General features: G+C 39.9%; 1 protein-coding gene across 2 annotated transcripts; it reads right to left on the bottom strand.

Moving 5' to 3' along the window:
• Window positions 1–176: 176 nt before the first annotated feature.
• Window positions 177–23,613, bottom strand: LOC145462952 (uncharacterized). Of its 2 annotated transcripts, none has more exons than XM_081446633.1 (3): window positions 22,735–23,613; window positions 1,783–1,891; window positions 177–588 (listed from the first exon to the last, which is right to left on the bottom strand). In XM_081446633.1, the coding sequence occupies exons 1-3, from the start codon at window positions 22,861–22,863 to the stop codon at window positions 308–310; spliced, it is 519 nt and encodes a 172-aa protein (XP_081302759.1). In that variant the 5' UTR covers window positions 22,864–23,613; the 3' UTR covers window positions 177–307. The 2 variants fall into 2 exon arrangements, with proteins under 2 accessions (XP_081302759.1, XP_081302758.1); XM_081446632.1 differs by lacking the exon at window positions 22,735–23,613 and adding an exon at window positions 11,660–12,063.
• Between the last annotated feature and the right edge of the window lie 9 nt (window positions 23,614–23,622).

Below are 23,622 nucleotides of genomic sequence, written 5' to 3'. Positions count from 1 at the left end.
GGCTTTTGCAGTACGTTTACGTGGTATTAAGCTGAAAAAATTATGACAGGATATAATGTGTTGTTTTAGAACTGGTACCTTTAAGGGGTGAAAAAAATTTCAGGTAACACCCACAAAGCAGAAAATTTCTGACTGGTCCTCCCCCCCCCCCCCTCCCACAAATCCCCAGGACAGGCTCAGTCCTACTCTATCATCTTGTGTCTAGCTAAAAAGCATATTTTTCTCATGGGTCGTCCTTATCACTGAAGCAAAAATTGAACTTAGATCACTTTCTTTGGCATGTCTCCTTAAAGAAGTTGAAAGATGTTTAATCAGCACGTACACGCATTTCTTTATGCACCAACAATCCCCAAAAGGGGCTGACTGTATCAACCAGTGTTGTACTTTGACCACTTGGCTCAACAAGATCCTTCCTTTCATTGGCCCACTTAAAAATAGATCCCTCTAGATTGTAAACATCCATTCGTGACTTCAATTCCTCATTTTCAGGTTTCTGAAGCTCGTCTATCAACCGGTTAGCCATGATGCTTGCTCGATAACCAACAGCACAATAGCACACTACTGATTTTGGTTCATGTGGAGGCCCAACTAAAATGAAAAAAAAAAAAATTGGTGTTTCATTAAATATTAAGAAGCTCTTTAACCCTTTCACTGTGATATTTATCATCCAGCAATCCGTTATCAGAGAACTTGTTCATATATGGGACAAGATACAAAAGCAGAAGTATCCTGTGCCCGCATTTCATGCCAATGCTCATAGGCATGTAATGCGTGCAAACGGACACAACGTTTCAAATTTCGGCAACGAAGCAGTTAACTATGACGACCTTTATCTTTTGTAACCATCATAAATGCAAGCTACTAATCACTTTCAGGTTAGCACCGATTTTCCCACCTTTTTGAACAAAAAATTGCTTGATAAACAAATCAGTTTTTGCATTTAGTAATATATATCATAATAACTGTTATTGCAGTTATCAGCGGCTTGACACACAAACGAGGCGAAAGGGTCAATTCTGCATTGTATTGACCCTTGCGCCTCGTTTGCATGCCTTTTAAAACAAAAGAATATTTGACCGCAGACTTAACTCCAATAACAGCTATTACGCAATTTTCTGAGTAACCCGTCCCCCCCCCCACCCCCCTCACAAGTACAAGGTGATCCGTAGAAAATCCTCGTGACCGTTCCAATAGAGGGAAAGGTATTAAATAGTACAATGGTGCCAGCTTGTACTGTTTTCATTTTAAACTGAAGGTATTTCTTTGAGAGTGACTAATAGTTTTTTAAGTACAAAACCCCCATGAATTAATAATAACCACGAAATAACTAGGATGGTTACGAGTTAGAAAAAGGAAACACGGATTACGGACAACAAACTTGAAAACAATGGCCGTGTATGTCAAGATACGCCATACTCATAAGTCCTCATAGTCTGGGCCTACGCAGCCGTTCTTGGGATAGTCTGCTGGCAGCCGGTTTTTTCTCTAAGGGTCACTAGGAGGAGTGTTTAGTTATCGCGAACGAAAAAGGGCAGTATGGCGGTGGCCGAGTGGGGAAGAAGGCGGGACTAGGTATTTCGTGGTTATTATTACCGTGGAAGTGCGATAACCAATTAGCGCGAAGATCCCCTTTAGCCAAAACGTCTCGCCTCATAACCCCTACTGAATTTCGAGAGAAAAACAGACTGCCAGCAGTCTATTCTTGGGAGGTAACCCAAGGCTGTTCTCAGTTGGAGAGGATCGATGCGTGACGACTCGAATATAACGTACTCCTTTAGTTACCTTTCTGATGTATCATGTCTATTACTCGTGACATATCAGTCTCCTCAGGGTTAAGAAGTATTGCTTTAGCCAAATGACTCACTTTGAACTCTTTTTCTTCACGCGTGTCCTGTTGCAGTAAAGGAAAACCGGCATTGAATCAAAACAATTTGATGTGACATACATGAAATGTGCTGTGCGAGAAGGGATGTGCGTCTTTCGAGCGTTCTATCACGAATACCGTTCTCTGATTGGCTACGCTACTTACTACCTATTCTATTGTAGATAGTGAATAGCCTTGCAGTATGTAGTTGTCAAAAAAATGGCGGCCACTTTTCGAAGTTCCTGTGAAGAGGATTTAGATAAAGTTTAGAACGACTAGAACTTCTAAAAGAGAGTACCATCCCATGAAATTTACACATTTAACTCCTGCGAGTACCGAGTGTTGAGGTGTTTAAGGCCAGTCTCGTCTCTTTTTTTTAAATCTAAATAGTGATTTAGTTACATTTATTTCCTTTTTTTTTTTATCTCTTTTACATCTGAGGTGATGGGTAAATCCATTTGCAGATTACATATATAGATGTAGATGTAGATAGAACACAATAAGATTATTTGCTCTCGATTTCTATGCGTGATAGTTGCTTTGGGTTGCTTTTAATTGATAGGAAAGAACAAGAAATGCCACCAAAAAGCACAGAAGACAGTTCTGTTACGTGATCAAGATTTTTGGTGGCTTCCCAGAAATCATGAAATCGTGGCTCTATTTTCATCATCACACTATCTTAAACCTCGATCTGCTGAGTAATCTTAGTTCCAGCTGAAACTATTAAATCATTCGCAATTTACCTCACATACATGTTGGATTATTTTCATTAGTAACAACATTCCAAAAAATAACTGAGGAGTTCCGCTTTTAGGCTTGGCTAAATCTATATATCATGTACGTTAATAACTTAGATATCCTCGTCCCAGAGGTTTTCTTTCTTTCGTCTTTTTGCTACATAAGCGAAAGAACCATCACAGCGGTCAACAAGCAAGCACTTAGGCCATGAGTCGAAGGGAAAAAGCGCGGTCAGTAACTTACAGTACAAACCTCGAACAGGCCGTTAGTATGTAAGAGGGCCGGGTGAGAGGTTTTTTTTTTTATCACAGTTAACTGAGATGAACAACGCGATCCAGACCACAGGCTGTAGCGGTGAGTAAACTGGGAAGTTGTCAAATAGAGGTGTGTGTACACCAGTTAAAATTTCAATTCAAATTAGAGCTAGAATTTCAAGATACAGTCAAATTTTTGTTCAACTTCTCTTTTAAGTTTCACAAATTCTGTAGCTTTCGATGGCGTTTTAGTTTAATTTTCCCTTGAATATAATACGTACTGTTTTGCCTATGAAACCAAGCCAGTGTTATTCCCAGTCCAAACTCTTATCAAGCTAACTGGGTTAACTTGACCTGAACTCGATACATGCAGTCGAACTCGAACACACAAAACCTGGACAATTCCATGAAATGTTACAGGTTCTCTCCGTTGTTCTATTTAATCTTCTTAAATAAAAGGTATCGAAACTACATTTGATGAACAAAATGACCTAAAAAACAGGCATATGATACGAATCCCCGTTGGGTTGCTTCATTGACATGAAAATATCAAAGAAGACATCCCCACAGCGTTGGAGGTTTCCCTTCGCTTTGAAACGAGGCGGCGACACAAACAAGTCCTCCACAAAAACTTCCACGCAATGCGCGAGTAACATTGGGTACCACGTATAAAAATAAGTTAAGAGGGATTGCCTCGGGTATAAGGCTTTTATGGGGGATTCAATCTTCTCTTGCCGGAAGTCACGATATATAACAACTTAAAAAAACGCAAATATACATGTACGGATCGTCAACCAGTTCACCCATTCATTCAGGGAAGAAATTTCGTTCGACTGTGAATGCTTCTTTTTGAGCATATTAACTAACCCTGTAAACAACCCATTGATTCATTTATACATTTAAAATCGAATTAAAAATCAACATATGTATTTTTATGTAGAAATCGACCTATTGGTCGCCGGAATTGAATCCGCTTTTTACCTCGAAGATTGCCTAGTTCCAACTGGAACACATTTAGAAATATTATATTTTCACAATTTCTTGTTGAAAATTGACGGCTTTTCATGAAGCATTTTTTCCCCGAATTTCTTTGACAAAACTCCTGCCTTCATTCGTTCGGCTTGTGCTGTGTCATTCGCCTCGACGACTCCAATTCGACGTCGCATCTCAACCCTTTTTTCGTCTTCTGTATTGGGGACATTATCCACTGGACGGCTTGAGTGTTGTTCCTTTTCTTTAGCTCTTCCCTCGCTGTTGTTTGTGGTATCGATATCTTCAGGAATCTGAATCTGAATGTTCTCAGGACCTAAAACATACTCCGTTTTCGAAGGACTTGTTCTTGACACACTGCCACCTTCCGTCATCAAATCTTCACTTATGTCCATGTCAAGACTCTGAGTTGACTCAGCCATTGCACTCGAGTACAGATGTTTGGATTTGACAGAACAAAATTTACGTCTCTTTGAAAATGTGGACCGTTGTATTGGTGTGTCTTTGAGGCCGAGTCCTTTTATACGTTTAGCTTGTTATTGTTATTGAAACAGGAAATACGTATCCAACCAATCAGTGGCAGCGGCAAATTTAGATCATAAAGAGCATGAGAGATTCCCCATCATCACGGACACACTTTTTCGACCGTAGCACACGAAAGCAAAAAGTTATTTACGTCAGTCCCTCTTCTTTCTTATTTGGTTACAATAGACAAACATTGCCTCGATCGATTGCAGTGAAGCAAGTCCTATATTCGAAAAGATGGCAAGTCTCCCATTCTCTTTCTTGCTCTTTATGTTCTAACGCTCGTTGGGCTTCCTTGATCTTCCGAGAAAGAAGAGCGAATGTTCACAGTCACGCAACTTCATTCGTACTTAAATTTTTAGTATTTCTCTGGGTGTTATTAGTTTAGGTGCTATAATCATCGATAAGAATCAAAAATCACGAAGTTTTAAGTGTACTGGACAACCGATCAAATTCTCCCTTCGTGCATTACTGCGGTCTTTTTTAGGAGCTGAATTCTAATATGAAATGAGAAGAAGTATTAGGCGTGGTCTGAAAGGGGTTAGCTTCAGCTTACGCCTTTGGGCCCCTTACGTTCTGAATGACGTCATGTGGACGTCAGTCAGGATTAAGTGGTCATGTGATTTGGTAATGGGGGTTCTCATATCATATGCCTGTTTTTAGGTCATATTGTTCTACAATTGTAGTTTCGATACCTTTAAGAAAATTAAATATTCATTTATACATTTATCTAAAATCGAATAAAAAATCAATACATGTATTTTTACGTAGAAATCGACCTATTAGTCGAATTGAATCCGCTTTTTACCTCGACGATTGCCTAGTTCCAACTCGAAAACGACTAGAAATATTATATTTTCACAGTTTCTTGTTTAAAATCCACGGCTTTTCATGAAGCATTTCTTCCCCGAATTTCTTTGACAAAACTCTTGCCTTCCTTCGCTCGGCTTGTGCTGTGTCATTCGCCTCGACGACTCCAATTCGACGTCGCACCTCAACCCTTTTTTCGTCTTCTGTATTGGGGACATTATCCACTGGACGACTTGAGTGTTGTTCCTTTTCTCTAGCACTTCCCTCACTGTTGCATGTGATCTCTTTATTTTCAGGAGGCAAGTCAATCTTAATGTTCTGAAGATCTAAACCACGCTCTAACTTCGAAGGGCTTATCTTTGACAAATTGCCGCCTAAAACGCCCGTTTCCTCGTGGTATTCCTCTGCCGTTGTCAAATCTTCACGTTGAGTTGATTCAGCCATTTTACTCGAATACGGAATTGTCAGAACAATGTATTGCTGAAAATACTGACCCCTGCGTTCGATTCATGTGTTTTTGACGGAATGGCTTTGAACTTTCAACTTGTTGTTGTTATCTGTATAAACAGGAAATACGTATTCGTATTTATGTGTTTTTGACGGAATGGCTTTGAACTTTCAACTTGTTGTTGTTATCTGTATAACCAGGAAATACGTATTCGTATTTATGTGTTTTTGACGGAATGGCTTTGAATTTTCAACTTGTTGTTGTTATCTGTATAACCAGGAAATACGTATTCTACCAATCAATGGCAGAGGCAAATTTTGATCATAAAGAGCTTGAGAGCATCGGAAATGCCCCACCCTGGTGAGCACACTTTTTTCGGCCTTGGCAGACGAAAGCAAAAGGTCACCTTTAGTTCCACTTTTCTTTCGAGGTACATGCTTGCAAGCATTTTCAGAACGACGAACAATATCTCGAAGCCAGGGCTTTTTCTTGGGCGCAAAATCGACAAAATAGAGGGAATTTTCACTGTAAATCTCATGCAACATTATTCCTACTTGAGAAGACACTAGTATTTGTTGCCATTATTGGTTTATGTGCTACAGTCTTCGACAATAAGAAACAATCATGAACAACCCGATCAATACACTTTTAAATTCACTGACCTTTCGCGTATTACTGTGGCGAAGGTGACGTTTAAGTAATTATAGGCGTTAGCTTTTTAATAAAACTGAATCCCATTGTGAATTGAGAAGGAGAATTGGGCATGGTCAGAAAGGTGTTTTTAAATTTCAGTGAAGTTGTTTTTCAAAAGCGAAACAAAAAACATATAGAGATAGGCCATTTCCAAACTGACTTTTGCCGCCTTATATTAGTTTAGCGAAATGTGTTTGATGTAATATTAAAGCTAATCTGTAAATGAGGCTCGCTTTTATAACACGCCTGTCTTCTTATTAACAATAAAGGCCGATATAAGAGACACTATGTCAGATGAAATTTTTATACGCAAGGTCACCAAAGCGCACTGTTACTGACTATACGAGTCTGTATTTGATCTGAAATATTCAGTCGTCTGATAAGCTTTCTCAAAATCTGTATGATAAGGCCCTACAGTGACTTAATCATAACCCCGATTCATTAATAAACAACTAGGAATTGAGAGAGGTACACAGGGATGGCGGGGCCCGGGGTGTTGGGGGCTTTAACCCCTCCCCACCCACCACCACCACGATCACCACCTTCTACTTTTTACCAGGATGACATTTTATTTTGTTTTATTATGAAGTAGGTAAGGAGAATTTGAGAAGAATTTTAAAAAAGCGAGAAAGTCAGGTTCATCAAAGAAGTTGGATTACATGTGCTGTTAACCAGAGACCGGTACGAGGGAATCGCACAGCGCATGCACCTGTACCAAAATATTTATGCCAGTGAAATGATTACGGTTAGGCTCGCCGGTCTGTGCTACAACTTCATTACTGCACTATTATCGCAGGAGTAACGCGTTTCAAAGCCCGTTCCGTAAATAATTTCATGATATATTGGATTCTTATCATTGGTGTAACGCATCTTCCGTGTTAACACTTGTTGTGGCTACAAAGCTCTCCTATTGGCTCAGAAAAATTCTCGTGGAAGTGCGATAACCAATCAGCGCAAAGACCCGTTGTTATTTCGTCCAATCAGGAGAGGTTAATGAGATTTGCACGCGCTCTCTATGACAGCAGGTTGTATGCTTCAAGTTTGATTTCTTGTCCGGTGATTATATCGGTTTTGTTCTCTTTTCTCTTTCACTATAGTTCGGTCATCACTAGAACACCACTGAAATTTATTTTGAGTGTAGTAACTAACACCAAACTTAAAAAGAATCACCGAGCCCTGGTTAATTTATTAAACATTTATTTAAGATTTGAGTAAACATCAATACATGTATGTTTTCCACGGAAAACGAGCTCTTTTACCCGAATTAAATTCAAAAGGCAATCCGATTTTCACGTGCAAGACTTGCCTGGCTCCAACTGAATCATTTCCGATTGTTAGTTCGAAGATTTGCCAAGTTTCAACTGAAACACATCTAGAATTATTATATCTTCACAGTTTCTTGTTGAAAATCGACGACTTTTCATGAAGCATTTCTTCGCCGAATTTCTTTGACAAAACTCTTGCCTTCCTTCGCTCGGCTTGTGCTGTGTCATTCGCCTCGACGACTCCAATTCGACGTTTCATCTGAACTCCTTTTTCGCCTTCTGTATTAGAGACATTATCCACTGGACGGCTTGAGTGTTGTTCCTTTTCTTTAGCTCTTCCCTCACTGTTGTTTGTGGTGTCTACATTTTCAGGAATCTGAATCTGAATGTTCTCAAGACCTAAAACATGCTGATTCTTCGAAGGGCTTGTTTTTGACACGTTGCCTCGTTCCGTTGCCAAATCCTCACTTATGGCCATGCTAAGACTCTGAGTTGACTCAGCCATTGCACTCGAGCACAAATGTTTGAATTCGTCCGAGCAAAATTTATGTCTCGTTGAAAATGCGGACCGTTGTGTGAATGTGTTTTCGATCCGAGGCTTTTATAACGTTTAGCTTGTTATTGTTATTGAAACAGGAAATACGTATCCAACCAATCAGTGGCAGTAGTAGGTAAAGAACATGAAAGAGCGTGGGAGGAACCACACCCTTATGAGGACATTTGTTGGCCCTAGCACACGAAAACAAAGTCTTTCAGTTCCGCTACTTTCTTATTTAGTTAGGCAATCAATGGCTTGATCGACTTTAAAACTAGTATTTCTCGCTCTGGGTATTATTGGTTTAACTGCTACAATCGTCCATAAGAACTAGCAACCATAAAGGGTTACGTGTACTGGACAACCCAATCTATACACTTTCAATTTTTTATGTTTCGTGCATTACTGTGAAGGTGCGGTCTTTTTAGGAACTGAATCTCATTATGAAGTGAGAAGGATCATTAGGCGTGGCCAGAAAGGTGTTAGTTTTAGCCTGCGGCTTCTTAAGTTTTGCCGGGATAACGCCGTTTTGACGTCAGTCAGGATTAAGTGAACGCCTGAACACAAGGCCACCAAACAAACAGATGTTGGGAAGTGAACAGATACGCTCCGGCAAAAACAATAAGGGGAGTTTAATTAAGCAACAAGGATCCTAGCGTTAAGGACAACGTCGATTAAAAAACGACTCTGTATTCAACCTACGAATCTCTTAAGAATTTAGGTTCATTCACTTTGTATTTCCTAAACAAAATATGTAAGGCAGCGTCAAAATTCGAAAAGAAATTTTAAAATATGGCCTTCGTATTCCACGTTCTCTAGAAAACGTTGAATGTGGTCATTTCACGTTTTTGTTTTGTAAAGAACGGCAAAGGAATGAATACAGAATTATAACGAACGCGCGCACAGTCATTGTACTCGTCGTCGTTTCCGTAGTGGTTTGCTTATTTTAAACCTCTTAAAACCGAATGAATGAAAGGTAAAAGAATGAACGGCCAAACGAGCACAAATCAAACGAAAGCCATGCCAAACAAAAAGGAGGCTAAGAGTGCAGAAAACATCTGTGCTATGAAACGTCTTTTGAAAATCAAAACATATAAAATGACTTTTCACCACATTTCCCGCCATTTCGTCTCAGGTAGTTTTGAGAAAGTCGATTGGGTTGTCCTCGCATCGCGTGAATAACATCCTCGGACGGACTGGGTACCATGTCTAAAAATAACTTAAGAGGGATTACCTTGGCCTATATGAGAAATTCACTCTCTTACCTTGATCTTCTCTTGCTCCCGGTCGATATTTTTTAAGACCATTAATGAGATGCATCGTATACGGACCGAAAACGGCCATCTGTACAAACCTTTGCCTAGTTCCTAATCGACTTTCTCCAGGGCCTTCTCCGTCAATGGACCTTTTCGGCGATACGGCGGACATTTTGAATTCTTATTGTTTCAAATAGCTATTATGGGATGCCCTCTGAGCATTCCATAATTGTTATTTGAAACAACAGAATTCAAAATGGCCGCCGTATCACCGAAAAGGTCCCATCGGTGACCTATTCGAGATGAGCGACCCGAAAACGACTGACCGACGCGAAATATCGAGGCCTAGGAACTAGCCAGTACAAACCAGACGGTTCAACAAACACGAAATGAAATTTGCAGACCACATTCAGATCGAAAGCAGTGTTTTACGGTCTGTCAAACTTTACGGATCGAAAAATTGCTTTCTCGAGTCGCATCTGTTTGTGTATCTTGGACATGAGGCCTACACTGACCGAAGGCCTACCCGCATCAACTACCACCCTACGTGTAGCCGTACCCACCCCCCGAGGGTACGCTACACCTATAGGCTAATCAACTACGTTCGTTGTCACAAACGCGCATTTCACGCATTTCAGACATACAACTAAATCTGACTACGATTATCAGTTGAGTGAGGCGGGACGAAAGTTTGGTCACCAAGTTTTAACGTAAAAATCGTGTCGTTGTCACGAGCAACTGGCTCCGTATCCATTGGCAACTTGTCGACCTTTGACGTCATTGGCAGCAAAGCGCGCGAAATTGTAGGCAACGCGACAGGCGGCCAACGGCTGTTGATATTGTTACCAACGGAAACGAGGTAAGTTGCCCGTGACAACACCATAATTTTGACGCCAAAACTTCGCAACCAAACTTCCCTCGTGCCTTACTCAACTGATAATCAACTGCCTGAGTCTTTTCCAGTTTGTCACTATTCCAATCAACATGTGGTATTGGAAGTACGCTACCATTGAATGATTCCATTATTCAGTTGAAGATGGAATCTTCGACGTAACGCGACGCAATATTTTACGATAACTTCAGAAATTCTCGCGCGTCCATTGGCTCATTTTCATCGTCAATAAGTGGACAGACACATGAATCTATAATTCACGCGTCTTTTACCTTTTGTTATGACAAAAAAACAAATTGACGTCAGTCAGTAGTCAGTACTCTGCGGATCCACAGCTTCTTTGACAATGTTACGACGAAATTCATGATCAATAACAAGACAGACACATGAGAAACTGAGGTCAATTTGTTAATTGGTTAACGATAGCCTTGGCCATTATTTACGAGGAACGCTTAGATCCTTCTGAGTGTAACACTGTTCAGTACAAAACAATCGCGAACAAGTTGCATGCATAATAACCTAGGCGACAGTGGGTAGTTTTTGTTTTATCGTTGACCCACCCCAAGCCCCAGACAGTGAACCAAGACACGTTTCGTTTTAGAAGCCATACAAAGTTGAGCTATTTCAAATTTTTCGCATTTAGTGTAAACAATATTTCCTTTTCAAGTTATTGAGGCGTGCCACTTCAAGCAAACGCGTACGAAATTTTGGTTAGCAAAACAAGAACATTTCTCGCCATGCAAGACTGATATTCTAACACAACAAGAGATTATTCTTTTGAATATAATTATGCCTTTGAAACGGTTAAAAAGGTGTCGACCTCGCAACCCCGTTCGATTCAAGATTAGATCGATTACGCTTCTTTTGAAATTTTATTTCACCACGAGCAGGATGTTTTTGTCTATTCCAAGCTAGTTTAGTTAAGAAAGCCTGAAAGAAATACGAAATCCGAAGGAAAATTTATATTCAAGTTGCACCGCACAAAGTTACCGTTCATAACTTGTACAGATATCATGCCATTCAATTTTTTTGTGACTTGCTGCTAATTTCGTCCTAAAGCACCTTGAAACAGTAGCTTGTGTGGCACGCGTTCAAATGGGGGAGGGGGAGGGAGATGGGAAAACTAAGAGCGCGAGAAAAACTGCCCGATTGAAGGCTCACTGAGCTTCTTTTACCGAATTTACTTTCCCTGCCTAGCTGCAAAATCGCTCAGTACACAGTTGAACGTTTTTTATGCACCTTAGTGCACCTTTATGATAGTTATTTGGGAGAAAACGACTGGAAACATCTCCGGCTGAACGCGTTGATACAACGCGAGAGTCTGTTAAAGGCTGTATCGATGCCAAGTTTACACACAACTCGTATATTAAAGTTTTGATCTGTACTCACCAACAAGACAAGCTTGCGTGGTGCCTGTGTTGTAGTTCTCATCAACTGATGCAGTTCATTGGTCGTCATAACCGGAACTTTGGGAAATTGTCTTTTTATCGCTTCGATTACTAGCCGCAAGGCCGCCATAATTGTTAATCAACTGCTGATGATTGTGTGATTGCGTGATGAAAAAGCTCTAAAACAATGATTCAATATTTTAATTGGCTCAGGTGACTTGGCGCTCGCGCAACATTTATCTTATATGCAAACTTGCATGATCAATAAGTGTAACACGTTTTTAAAAAGCTTCCGGCGTTTATTGCTGGCTTTTACGCGACGTTGTGATACAGTCTTTATTTTTATAAGAACGTCTAATTTTGGAGCTGAGGCTGAACTTTCCTATATTTTTTGGCGATTTAAGACTGAAAACGTTCTTAAGATGTTCTTAAATTTGCCCAGAGAATATCGGGTCAACTACCTTGATAATACTTCATAGTTTGTATCACCTGATGACTTTGATGGTGTGGAAGTTATTTTGGAACGGTTATAAATAACTTGAGAACTGCTGATTATTACAAACCGAGATGTGTGACATGCAACAAAACCATTGTTAATGTTACACAAAACACGCCCTTATTTGGGCTAATTTACATTTTTGTTACCTTTATTTTATGCTTCTCATTTAATATACAGATTAGCAAAATAAAAACGTTCTTAATCGACTCTCCGCCCAAGGAATGTTCTTAATACGTTCTTAAAATTTTGTTTAATCTCAGCTTCAACGCCCCTATAAAAAGGGTTGTTATATATGTGAAAAAAAAAAAAAAAAGTTAAGAGTATATTCCAAACTGTAAAACTTACCTGTCCTTCTAAGGTTTTAGTCTCATGAGACAAAAGACCCTCCAAAAACTTGATATTAATTTTACAAAATTTGTAGCTCGATCGGCAGAGTTCTTCGGTTTGTCGAGGAGCACGTTTGAAGGAGCTCAGTCAGGGTGTTTTGTCCTGTTTTTTGGCCCCGAACAAAATCTCCTTTAAATGAAAGGAAACCTGAAAATAATAGTTTACTAAGATAGAAAAACATCAAAGAGATAATAATAAACCATAAAGAAGCAAGGATGGTCACGGATGCGAAGACTGACACGGATTGCAAACGACGAATTTGAAAAATTTAGGCTAAACTTTTCAAAATGTGCAAACCGTCACCGAGCTCCTTTCAATTTCCGAACTTTTACGTCGCGTATCATTAAAATGCCCACCCCTCACTTCCCCGCTCGAGAAGGCTGTTGTGTTGGTCAAAAGTGGCTTGTGCCTTAGATAGGCTAGGGCATGACCAAAACTACTGGATAGTTTTTTTTTTGGCAAAATATCCTTTTATTTAAAAGAAAAATGCAAATTACGAAATTCCGTTAAAATCGTCATTTCACGCACCATTTCATTAAACCAGTTCAAGAGCCTCGCATGCAAAACCACGTTAATCTTCCGTCTTTAAAACATTCAAAAAAATTTGAGCAATGTTTAAATGTGTACTAGGTTGATTTTGGGGAATGTTGCGTTGTCTTTTTGGGTGCAAAATGATTAAATTTCGAAGACATGTATTTCATTCACTTAAAAGTACTTCGTAAATATGATTAATTTTCACCATGTGCGAAACCTTCAAATGGATTAAGCTTCTGGTGGTTGAATCGTAGAAGGATGGTCTACAGATTCCTGTAAAAATTTCTCTGGCATGGGCAAATAATTGTGAGCGACGCGACAGCTTTTCAAAGTACGTTAAAAATGCAAATATTTGACCTTCTGTCGTCAAATTTTAATTTACGGGTTAGACAATACATTTTAGAATGCGCCGCATGTCTTGACCTATATTAAATTAAAATAGACACAGAGCTGATAATTTCGAAATGTTCTAACCTTATTTGCGGTAAAATTGAGGTCCAAAAGCCGATTTAACGTGTTTTTCTCACCATTCCTTGTATATACAGTAAACAGCCGCATATAAGAACGCACGATTTCGGAGGTCAGGCTGACTGAGTTCTTATTTATCGGGTGATTAGTGACAAATCAGGCTCAAAATGTTCTTAAAATGTTCTTAAATTTTTATTTAGTAATACAACAGTAGTTTACAGCATTGATGTGAAACATTTTAATTCTCACCCTACAGAACAACTAGATAATTTTTGTAGAAAAAAAGTACTCCGTCAAGACAGCTTGACAGCTGATAGAGTTATGTAGTTATCTGACAGCAAACATAAACTTACATGTTTTGTAATTATGACACTTTTTCCATGTTATAAGAACATGTTACAATTGTCAGGCTGATCTTGTTCTTATAAAAACGGGGCTTTATTGGCCAAATTTCAGCCTGGTGTTCTTAATCCATTTGTTCTTATATGCAGGTGTGTTTACTGTAATGTAGAACATGACCTAAAAAACAGGCATATGATATGAGAACACCCATTACCAGATCACATGACCACTTAATCCTGACTGACGTCAAAATGACGTCATCCAGAACGTAAGAAGCCGTAAGGCGTAAGCTGAAGCTAACCCCTTTCAGGCCACGCCTAATGCCTCTTCTCATTTCATAATGAGATTCAGTTCCTAAAAGAGACCGCACCATTGTAGTATTGCACGAAAGGTAAATTTCAAAATGTCTTGATCGGTTGGCCAGTACATTTAACACTTCATGATCGTTGATTCTTGTGGAAGATTATAGCAGTTAAACTAATAAGACCCAGAGAAATACTAGTTATTTAAGTACAAATGATGTTGCGTGATTGTAAACATTCGCTCTTCTTTCTCAGAAGATTATGGAAGTCCAACAAGCGTTAGAACATAAAGAGCACGAAAGAGCATGGGAGACTCCCCACCTTTATGAATATAAAGCTCGCTTCACTGCAATCGATCGAGACAATGTTTGCCTATTGTAACCAAATAAGAAAGAAGAGGGACTGACGTAAATGACTTTTTGTTTTCGTGTGCTACGGTCGAAAACGTGTGTCCATGATGATAGGATATGTCCCATGCTCTTTATGATCTAAATCTGCCGCTGCCCCTGATTGGTTGGATACGTATCTCCTGTTTAAATAACAATAACAAGCTAAACGTATAAAAGGACTCGACGTCGAAAACACATCAACACAACGGTCCGCATTTTCAACGAGACATAAATTTTGTTCTGTCAAATCCAAATATTTGTACTCGAGTGCAATGGCTGAGTCAACTCCGAGTCTTAACATGGACATAAGTGAAGATTTGGCAACGGAACGAGGCAACGTATCAAAAACAAGCCCTTCGAAGAATCAGCATTGTTTATTATTGTCGAAGACTGTAGCGCATAAACTAATGATACCAACAAATACTAGTGTTTTTTTCGAGTAGGAATGATGTTGCGTGAAATTTACACTGTCATGAAAATTCACTCTACTTTGTGGGAACAACATGGAAGGTTCACGAACGTTCGCCCGAATTTGCGTCCAAGAAAAAGCCCTGGCGACGAGATTGTTTGTTGTTTTCTGTTATTTCCTGTTTATATAGATAATTAACAACAAGTTGAAAGTTCAAAGCCATTCCGTCAAAAACACATGAACGTAAGGGATAGTATTTTCAGCAATACATACATTTTGTTCTGACAATTCTGTATTCGAGTGAAATGGCTGAGTCACCTGAACGTGAAGATTTGACAACGACAGAGGAATACCACGAGGAAACGGGCGTTTTAGATGGCAATATGTCAAAGCCGATAAGCCCTTCGAAGTCAGAGCGTGGTTTAGATCTTGAGAACATTAAGAATGACCTGCCTCCTGAAAATAAAGAGATCACATGCAACAGTGAGGGAAGTGCTAGAGAAAAGGAACAACACTCAAGCCGTCCGGTGGATAATGTCCCCAATACAGAAGAAAGAAGGGTTGAGATGCGTCGAATTGGAGTCGTCGAGGCGAATGGCACAGCGCACGCCGAGCGAATGAAGGCAAGAGTTTTGTCAAAGAAATTCGGGGAAGAAATGCTTCATGAAAAGCCGTGGATTTTCAACAAGAAACTGTGAAAATATAATTTTCTAGTTGTTTTCCAGATGGAACTAGGCAAATCTTCGACCTAAAAATCGGATTGCTTTTTGAATTTAATCCGGCTAAAATAGCCCGAAAAACATACATTTATTGATGTTTTATTCTGATTTTAAATTAATGTACAATAAATAAACCAATCCGGTGATTCTTTTTCAGTTTAGAGTTAGTTAATACGCGCAAAAGAAATTTCAGTTTATTTCTTGTAAAGACCAACTATAGTGATGCTGACAGGAGAGCAAAAACGATCTAATCACCGGACAACAAATCAAGACTGAAGCATAAAACGTGCTGTGGTTGAAAGCACGTGAAAAATCTCACTAACACCTCCAGACGGGACGAAATAACAACATGGGTCTTCGCGCTGATTGGTTATTGTGCGTGCATGAGAATTTTCCTGAGCCATAAATAATAATAATAATAATAATAATAATAATAATAATAATAATAACAATAATCACTTTATTTAAGTCTCGATGTATTTAGCACTAATGTGCTAATTGGGGACACTGTACATAAAGAAACAAATATTTCAAACATAACATAAACTATTAAGAATCCCAACTGGTGGGAGGCTGACCAGTTGGCTATTTACACAACGCGGCCGAGGAGTTGAACTCGGGGCTACCGAGAACAAATCCAGATAGCGGTAGGGCGGAGGATTTGAACCAGAAACCTCCAGATTTCAAATCCAGCGCCCTAAACCACTCGGCCAAATAGGAAAGCTTTTTAGTTTAGAGTCATTTTATACACTCAAAACTGGGGTCATAGGCTCCTGCCAAATAAAGGGTCAAAAATGCTTTCCAAAACCCAATCAATACACTTTCAAATTTCAAGTAATTGAACGTATGGCCATTTTAAAAGTTGAGTCCCACTATGAAGTGAGAAGGATTATTGTGCGTGCTTAGAAGGGTGTTCTGAAAAACATTATGACGTCATTTAGGAGAATTTTCGTGGCCGTATCCATGGGAAATTTTCAGTGAGATTGTTTTTAAAACCAGTTCCATGGTCGATGTTTTCACGTGCTTCCTACCGTAATTGGTTTGACATCACTACTACGCTACACGATTGGTTTAAGGCTGGTTTTCACAAGCGACGGAGTCGGAGTCGACATCAGAAGCGTAGAGCGATACGATCTAGTGAAAATTAATTTGACGGAGTCGGAAGCCGAACACCAATGTCTCTGTCGCTTACGCTCTCGTGAAAACTAGATTGTCGGAGTCACAAGCAGAAGCAGAAGAATAAACCAATGACAATGCTCGATTCCGGGCCTTGTGATTGACAGGTTCTTTCAACTCCGACAATCTAGTTGTCACTGGATCGTAAGCGACGGAGTCGTAAACGGAATCGGAAGAAATGGAAGCCTTCTGATTCTTCCACTGATTTCCGATTCCGTCGAGCTTATGATTCCGCTTACGACTCCGATTTTTGATTTTCACAAGGTCATAAGAGCTCTTACGACTCCGACTCTGATTCCAACTCCGACTCCGTCGCTAGTGAAAAACAAATCACTTTATTTCAGTGTCAAAGTGTTTAACACTACTGTACTCATTGGGGACACTGAAACAAGCAAACAAATATTGTATATTGAACAGAAACTTGTCAAAAATCGCAACTGGTGGGAGGCTGACCATTTGGCTATTTACAAAGCGTGGAGGAGTTGAATCTCGCTCCACCAAACACAAATCCATCTAATTGCACCTAATTGTTAAAGAACAAATGATATTGCATGATGCATAGCCTGTGAACCTTCGCTCTACTTTCTGGGAAGATCATGGAAGTCGACCGAGTTTGCACCCAAGGAAAAACCCTGGGAACGAGGTTGTTTGTTGTTCCGAAACTGATTGCTCGCATGATCTTTTGCTTTCGTGGCTTAGCCGAACTGAGTGAGCATTACGTTTTTCCTGTTGTGATTACAACAACAAGCTACACATTGAAAATCATCCCGCCGTACTTACGCAACGGACCGCATTTTCAGCGATACATAATTTATTTGTGACAAATTCAAGGTAAATTTACTCTTATTTCGAGCGAAATGGCTGAGTCAACTCGAAGTGAAGGTTTGAAAACGGGAGAAAAAAGCCAGGAGAAAATGGGTGTTTTAGGTGGCAATATGTCAAAAGCACACCCTTTGAAGACGGAGCATGTTCTAGGTCTTGAAAAAAATCAGATTCACCTAAGTCTTAAAAATGCAGAGATCACAAGCAACAGAGAGGGAAGTGCTAGAGAAAAGGAACAATACTCGAGCCGTCCAATGGATAATGTCCCCAATACAGAAGACGAAAAAAGGGTTGAGAAGCGACGTCGATTTGGAGTCGTCGAGGCGAATGACACAGCACAAGCCGAGCGAAGGAAGGCAGGAGTTTTTTCAAAGAAATTTGGAGAAGGAATGATTCATGAAAAGCCGTCGATTTTCAACAAGAAATTGTGAAAATATAATATTTCTAGATGTGTTCCAGTTGGAGCTAGGCAATCTTCGAGTTAAAAAGCGGATTGCTTTACGTGTTCGATTCGGCTAACAGCTCGTTTTCATCGTAAAAATACACGTGTTTATGTTTTACTCAGATTTTTAATAAATGTATAAATAAATACATGGGTTCAGTGATTCAGTTTAGGATTACGGACGGTTAATGCGCTCAATGAAAGCCTTCGCAGTCGAACGCCACCCTAAAGGTAGCCGTTGACATAACCTGATTAAAGCAAAGAGATTTGAAGCGATCTAACAACGAAAGCTTGGCTATTGCCATAAAACAACTTCCTCCTACAGTGAGGGTCGTCCATTATTCACAAATTGATGCGGTTGAAAAAAAAAACAACAACAACAACAACTTTGCGATCCATACCGTTTGACAAATCGTAAAAGAATGTTTTCGATCCGTATACCATCGGTAAATTAGTCCATATATGCTCTGAAAATGTCAGTCATCTCCGTTAAGAGACTTACGCCCGGTCCACACTACGCTGGAGACATTTGGAATTTATGGCAGCAGAAGCGTCATTTTCGATATTTGTTTGAGGAAGACTGGGTCAGACAAATCACATGATTATCGTGAGGTCAACGTTTTCGGAAAACTTCCTTTTCACTGAAATGTTTTATGTCCTAACTGTAGTGATTGCAATGATTGACATTATTCCGCATAAGGACTTATAATTAATGGTAAATTACATGTAATCAGGAGCCATAATCGGGGACGGAGACCGTAAGCGCGCGCCATTTCAAGTATTGGGGTTGTCCCCATGATATGGGACAATAATTCTATTTTTAGAACAAATTGCGCCATCGCCTAAGGCACACGCGCGTACATGCTGCGAGGATTTTTGCGGATGTCGCGCGGGGGAAATGGCGTCCGAAATTCCCGAAATTTTTCATGTTTTTGGCCCATAACTCAATGCGTTTACGTCTGTTGGAATTTTTCTTAAGTATCTTCGTCGTAAGCTGCTCCAGTTTGAGCCGAGTGAAGTAAGACAGTGTCGAATTTAGGTATGTTCCGCTTCAAGCTTATATATATCGCTGACCAAGTTGTGTTCCGACGGATGCTTCTTTTACATGAGCTGTACATTACTCCACTTTAAATTTCACATATGTTGAAGATTAACAGCTTTTCCATTACACAGCAACAAACCAGCTGGATATATTTAGATATAGCAGAGCTTTAGGACTTCATAGTTCCTAGCTCCTCTTGCCACACGCTTGCGAGCAATTTGCCAGTCTATCGCGACTGAAAAGTAAAACAAAATAATTGCTAGTTTGGTCAGTTTGAGTTTCGCCTGAATTGTAAGCAACGCTTGCTGTTTCATTAAGGCCCAATAACTTTATGTCCGTAGATACTGCTCAGTTTTATTCGTGTAAAAATCCACTAAATTCTCTGTTGTCGATGAATGAGAGCGCCCGCCGATGCTTGTTTTGTACAGTCAGTAAACATGACAAATTGTACTTGCGCCGCACTTTCGTGTGAAAACGTACATCGAACTCAAACAATAACTCTATAGTTTTTAAATATGTTTAAGATTGATAAATGTTTGATAACACATAAAAGCTAAGCTGAAAATATGTGAATAAAGCAGAAATAATCAGCAAAGTTACATTGACGCTTTCTTTAATCAACTTCGAAAAACGATCTCGATTTTGTTGATCGAGTTATCAAAACTCCTTGTTTATATTCATTTCCGCAGCGTAAAACTTCACTATGCTTATGTTGAAGAAACACACATGATGTTAGTAGCATTTTTTGCGTTCGTGAATTTTGTTGCAGCATCTCAGCACAAAAGATAACGAGAGAAATCTTTGTCAAGATTTGTTGACAATTGAAAACACCGACGCGGACTTGAAAGTGCTGCACTATGCAAATGAGCTAATTGTACGCGTCAGACTTTCCTTTCAAAAACTTTTGTAAACTCACCAAACAAGCAGAAACAATAAGAAACCATCAAAACAGGTTTTGGTTGTGATTAACCATTGTCTGAGAAACTCACAAATTAACTCGATACCAGAGTAGAGAGTTTTCTTGCTATACTCTTAAGTCAGAACAAACGCAAAAGCATACCCGTAAGCTTACAACTAGCGCGACCAGATCTTATTATTCATTTCCAGCGCGAGATTGAAGTCTTGTTTTCGACCCTGGAAAACCCACCTTTTCCGTTAGCTCAGAGCATAAAACTACATATAAGCGCCCTGGTTCGTATTCCCTGCCTTATTCCATGCCATCGCTGTGAAAAATACGCAAGAGAATCTCTCAAGGTCTCTCAACTCTCACCATTTGATCACGCAACTTGACAACATCCACGCGAGAGCCCCCGACATGTGCGTGGATCCGCGCGGATATATGACGTCAGGATGGCGCAATTTGTTCTAAAAATAGAAAAATTGTCCCATATCATAGGTGCGCGCGGATCCCAAGATTTACGGTCTCGATTATGGCTCCTGATGTAATCAGATATAGGGGACAGTTAAGCAGAAGGAATCAAGCAATGTAGGAAGAAGGTTCGAAGAATAAAGAGTCAATCACAAGACTACAGTTTCGGCTCGTTACACTTAATAAAACGAAAAGCCAGCTTTTTTTTCATGTCCTTCGGTTTGAAAAGTGTTTTCGCAAAGCTCAGTTTTCAGTGGACAATTTCTCCGTATTAAGCTACAATCATGGACAAACGTCTTGGGACAAATTTGCACTTTGGGGGCTTTTGCGCACACGCCAGACGCGAATACAACTTCACCTGCCTAACCTCGCCCCCACAACCCCCATAAAATGTTGAAAACGACTACCTGCAATTTCTTCTGATTTTCAACATTGTATTGGGTAGGGAGGGGGAAGAGTAACACGCTTTTAAAAGGAAAGCAGCGCTATTTTCAAACTTCAGTGGTAAAACACATACAATTCGTTAAATTACATAAGTGTCCCAGGGACTTTTGTCCACGACTGTGGGTGGACGGTAGGCCTAACCGTAAAAAAGGAACTATGGACGGGGCTTTAGAATATAAATCACGCCACCTTTCAACCTGAGTGAAGGGGCGAATCGAACAGAGTTGAAGATCCGAACATGTATATTTGTGTTTGTTGTTGTTGTGACAGTGACCCCCGGTTGATATTTTCTAATGAGAAGCATTTTCAGATCGCATACGGACCGAAAACGGCCATCGATCTGTAAAACCCGCACGGATCGACAAACCAACTCACCACCTCGTTGAGATAAGCCCAGGGGTTGGGGGGCGGGGGGGTAGTCCCTATAATGGCCTATACGGGGACCGAAAGGGTGGCCTTTTCTAGGCTTCAGGTATATAAAATGGTAGGGATTTCACAAGTTGAGGTATACGAAAGGGTAGGGAAATCTGTCATCTAGTTATTTTAAAGGGCCTTTAATTAAAATATTTCGAACAGACGCAGCGTATGGCTGTACCATTCATTTATTAAGGACCACATGCAAATGACAAGAAGACTTCCTGTTTTGGCGATTTATTCATAATACGGGCCCGTTATGAAAGTATGTGAAAGGGGCACCGTTTTTCAATTAAAGATATAAAGTACCTTTTCTGTAAAAATGGTATAGGAAAAACAGATCTAAAAAACGTTAAAGCTGAATTTTCAACCACCTTCTGCAGTGTTCTTCAGAGAAATGTAGAAGAAGACCGCAGAAGGCGGTCGAAAATTCAGTTTTAACGTTTTGTATATGTTTTTTTTTAACTCCCTTTTAAAATTTTAATCATGGAGACAGATCTCTCCAACAGCTTTTTAACAAGTAGAGTATGTATGTATTTATCACGTTGTACAACCGGAAGTCTTTCTTTTTTTGGACCATACATAATTAATCAGGAGACAAAGGGTCGTTTTGGTTCTTATTCGCTCGACGGTCTCTTTTTTTCGTCTTCACGTTGTTTCAAAGGTGACCATTCAAAGTATGAACTCTTTAAAATTTTACACATTTAGTGTGAATATATTTCCTTTGCAAGTTATCGAGGCTTGCCACTTCAAGCGAACAAGTACGAAATTTTGGTTTTGCAAAACAAGAACATTTCTCGGCATGCATGACTGATATTCAAATACCATTACGCCTTTGAAACGGGTAAAGAGGTGTCGACCTCGCTGTCCCCGTACAAAATTAGATCGATCAAGATTCCCATGTTTGAAATTTTATTTCACCACGAACCAGAATGTCTTTCTCTTCTTCAAGCGAGTTTAGTTAAGAAAGAAAGAAATATACGACACCTGAAGGAAACCTAGAACTGCAACCGGCTAGTTTTCTCCTCTCCTTCCCCTTTGAACGTCTATCAAGCAAGGTTATAACCAAGAAAGAAAAACTGCGCGATAGAAGGTTCACTGAGCTTCTGTCATCAAATTTACTTTCCCTGCTTAGCTTCAGAATCACTCAGTACACAACTGAACGTATCTTATCCACCTGACTACACCTTCGTGATAGTTATTTCAGGAAATATGACTAGAACCGTCTCCGGCTAACTCCCAGTCTGTTGGAGGCTGTACATGTATTGATGTAAAGTTTACACACAACTCGTACATTAAAGTTTTGATCTGTACTCACCAACAAGACAAGCTTTCGTCGTGCCTGTGTTGTAGTTCTCATCAACTGATGCAGTTCATTGGTTGTCATAACTGGAACTTTGGGAAATTGTCTTTTTATTACTTCGATTACCAACCGCAAGGCCGCCATAATTGTTAATCTGCTGCCGATGGTTCTGTAATTGCGTGATGAAAAGCTCCACTGAAGACAAGCAATATGTTAATTCGCGGCTTGTGACTTTGCCCTCGCGCGACATTTATTTTTATACGCAAATTTGCATGATAAATATTCGTAACACCCTTTAAATAGCTTTCTACGCTTATTGCTGGTTTGCATTGTGTGTGACGTTTGATATTCCAAAATGAATCATTGAGCTTACTTCTGAATGCAAACGCCTTTGCCTGATTCAATTCAATTCTGATTCAATTCTTGATGTAAGTCATTTGAAATTCAAAATTCAAATTTGTTTCTATGCGCTGTTGAGCTTTGTCGACGAAGAGCTTGAAACTAGGAGCGCAGCGCTTGATGTTTACGTAGCTTGCGTAGGAAACATTAGTTAGTAGCCAGCGTTCTTGTACGAACACTCGGCATTCCGGCCACGTGAAAATTGGGTCAAGAGGCAAAAATTATCGACAAAGCTACCTCCGTATCCGTCTTTTTTTTTCTCTCGCCCCTAGTAAAACTGCTTTAAATTTCGTTTCGCGCGAGCAGACTTAACTCGTTAGCACTTTACTACAGAAGCGTTTGCTCTACGGGTTAATGGTTAGGTTGCGTTCTGATTTTCGGGTGCTATATATAGGCTCACAACGCCATGGGCACCCACTCTGATGGGCACCTCACTCCAGTCACGGAGGAACTTTTAGGAACGGGGCAGTTATTGTATCACAGCTTACTGCCTTATGAAATTCT

The sequence above is a fragment of the Orbicella franksi genome, chromosome 12 (assembly GCF_964199315.1).
Source record: "Orbicella franksi chromosome 12, jaOrbFran1.1, whole genome shotgun sequence".
In the NCBI taxonomy this organism is placed as follows: domain Eukaryota; kingdom Metazoa; phylum Cnidaria; class Anthozoa; order Scleractinia; family Merulinidae; genus Orbicella; species Orbicella franksi.
This window is presented reverse-complemented; position numbering and strand designations above follow the sequence as displayed.